This window comes from Charadrius vociferus, unplaced genomic scaffold (genome assembly GCF_000708025.1).
Source record: "Charadrius vociferus isolate BGI_N301 unplaced genomic scaffold, ASM70802v2 scaffold232, whole genome shotgun sequence".
NCBI classification, from domain to species: Eukaryota; Metazoa; Chordata; class Aves; order Charadriiformes; family Charadriidae; genus Charadrius; species Charadrius vociferus.
Window position 1 is genome coordinate 94,957 of NW_009647009.1, and position 2,535 is coordinate 97,491.

Here is a 2,535-nt window from a genome sequence, read left to right on the forward strand (position 1 = left end):
CAGGGATGGGGCCTCCAAAACTTCCCTGAGCAACCTGTTCCAGTGCCTCACAAACCTCAGAGTGAAAAATGCCTTCCTAATATCTATTCTAAATCTCTCCTCTTCCAGTTTGAATCCAGAACCCCTCATGTTATCACTACATGCCCTTGTAAAAAGTCCCTCTCCAGCTTTCATGTAGGTGTCCTTCAGATACAAGAAAGCTTCTATAAGGTCTCCCCCGAGCCTTCTCTTCTCCAGGCTGAACAACCCCAACTCTCTTGGCCTGTCTTCATAGGAGAGGTGTTCCACCCCTCTAATCACCTTTGTGGCCCTCCCTCTGGTCACCCTTGTGACCCACTTCAAAAGGTTTATGTCCTTCTTCTGTTGGGGGCTCCAGAGCTGGACGCAGTATTCCAGGTGGGGTCTCACAAGATGGGGTAGAGGGGCAGAATGACCTCCCTCACCCTGCTGGCCACGCTTCTTTTCACGCAACCCAGGATACGGTTGACTTTCTGGGCTCCATCCATTGTCTGACCAACCTGTATTTGTGCATGGCATTCCCTCATCTACATGCAGGACATGAGATGTTGTCTGGGACAGAACACTGGGAATACTGAACTGGAAGAAGTCACTGTCAGAAATGACTGTCCTTGATTTCTCCTCATGTGAAGTTAAATTTCTATTCATGACCTAGCCTCTAAGTAATAAAGAAGGGATAAGTAGTTCGGAACTAGATGGCAAAAAGCTTTACTGTGATGTAGGTACACAAAAGTTAAAAACCAAATTTGTGACCAAAAGCTATTGATGTTATAGGCCTAACCAGTAAAAAGAGAAACCAATGTAAACTGGTTCTCATGTTCAGTATACTCAGGAAACTACGGTCTTTATTCTCTAGACACTATTACAAAGAGTAATTACAGAAGAAAGTGACTGAGACGTTCACATTTTGTGCATCCCTCAGGTCACTTCTTTGCTGCCTCGTGACATCCTCACTCCTCCTCTTCTATCTTCTTGCCATGAAACTCCCGGCTCTTCACTCGGAGCTTGTTGACCTGTGACTCTGCAATGTCAGCCCGCTCCTCGGCTTCCTCCAGCTCGTGCTGGATCTTGCGGAACTTGGAGAGGTTGACATTGGACAGCTCCTCCTGTGTGGGGACAGGGAGTCGGGGGTGAGGAGCCCGGGGCAGGGGTTTCACTCTTCCTGCGCTTCAGCCTTGTGGGGCTTCGCCTCTTCGCTGGGGGAACACCCAGACCCCCATCCCCCACCCACCACTGCTTACACAGAAGCCTCACATAGACCTCCTCATCCTCTCTTATTCAGGAACCACGGTCACAAGCTTCTCCATTGCTGTATCACTCCTGAGGAGCTATTTTGTCACTTAGATTTGTCATTTGTGTCCCTATTCTCCCACTACTTGCTGCCCAGCTACCAGTGTGATTTCTTAGGCTGAGAAAGACCCTGAAGCTTTCTGCTGTTGATCAGCAGCAGAGGTTCATGAACTTCTCCGCCAGTGGATGTGGCCCCTGGGTTTGTTTAGTCTGACCTCCTGTATAAACCAGGCTGCAGAACTTCCCTCACTTCATCCCTGGCTGCAGGGTGCCCAGAATATAAAGGCCTCATGACATGATAATAAACCGGCGTGGCTCCTTTCCTGGTATTCATACTCATCTCAAAGAGTGTGCTGCCCCGATGGAAGGTGGCTCTTGCCCATTCTCCAAGCGATACTTACAGCCTCCTCAGCTTGTCTCTTGTAGGATTTCACCTTCATTTGCAGCTTGTCCACCAGATCCTGGAGCCTCAGAATATTCTTCCGGTCTTCCTCAGACTAGAGTGGTTGGTAAGCAGGAAAGAGAACAATTTATTGGCTTCCCACCACATGAGGTTAATGATTCCCCTTGGGGGTGGTGTGCACAAAATCCAACTTGCTGTGAGAAAATCCTGTCAGCCCAAGGAGGCCTCCTGCCTTACCTGGTAGGTCAGCTCCTTCACCCTCCTCTCGTACTTGCGCACACCCTTCACGGCTTCAGCGCTGCGCTTCTGCTCAGCATCAACCTCCCCTTCCAGCTCCCGCACCTGCAATGAGAAGCCCATGTTTGGAGCTTCCCTGGTATCTCTCCAAGGGACATGCTCATTCATGCACAAATACCAGCCCTACGCACTCTGGCCTCCAGCTTCTGGATTTGCTTCTTGCCTCCCTTCAGGGCCAACTGCTCAGCCTCATCCAGACGATGCTGCAGGTCCTTCACCGTCTGGTCCAGGTTCTTCTTCATCCTCTCCAGGTGGGCGCTGGTGTCCTGCTCCTTCTTCAGCTCTTCTGCCATCATGGCTGCCTGATGAGAGCAAAGAGTCAAAGATATTTTAGGGCTGGGGACATTTTTGGGGAGAATACATCCACAGTCAGCAATGAAAGGAGCCCCCGACTCACATCTGTGATGGCCTTCTTGGCCTTCTCTTCAGCATTGCGGGCTTCCTGGATCGTATCCTCCATTTCACCCTGAATTTGGGCAATGTCTGTTTCCAGCTTCTTCTTGGTGTTGATCAAGCTGGTGTTCTGT

General features: G+C 50.1%; 1 protein-coding gene across 1 annotated transcript in view; it reads right to left on the minus strand.

Annotated features, from left to right (window-relative positions):
• Nucleotides 1–848: 848 nt before the first annotated feature.
• LOC104295657 (myosin heavy chain, skeletal muscle, adult-like) overlaps nucleotides 849–2,535 on the minus strand; it is a 17,971-nt gene continuing 16,284 nt past the window's right edge. Inside the window, exons 31-35 of the mRNA XM_009895424.1 lie at nucleotides 2,406–2,531; nucleotides 2,140–2,310; nucleotides 1,949–2,053; nucleotides 1,710–1,805; nucleotides 849–1,124 (exon numbers count right to left, since the gene is read on the minus strand). Coding sequence (XP_009893726.1) covers nucleotides 969–1,124; nucleotides 1,710–1,805; nucleotides 1,949–2,053; nucleotides 2,140–2,310; nucleotides 2,406–2,531 — 654 coding nt within the window. The 3' untranslated portion in view covers nucleotides 849–968. The remainder of the gene's footprint in view (nucleotides 1,125–1,709; nucleotides 1,806–1,948; nucleotides 2,054–2,139; nucleotides 2,311–2,405; nucleotides 2,532–2,535) is intronic.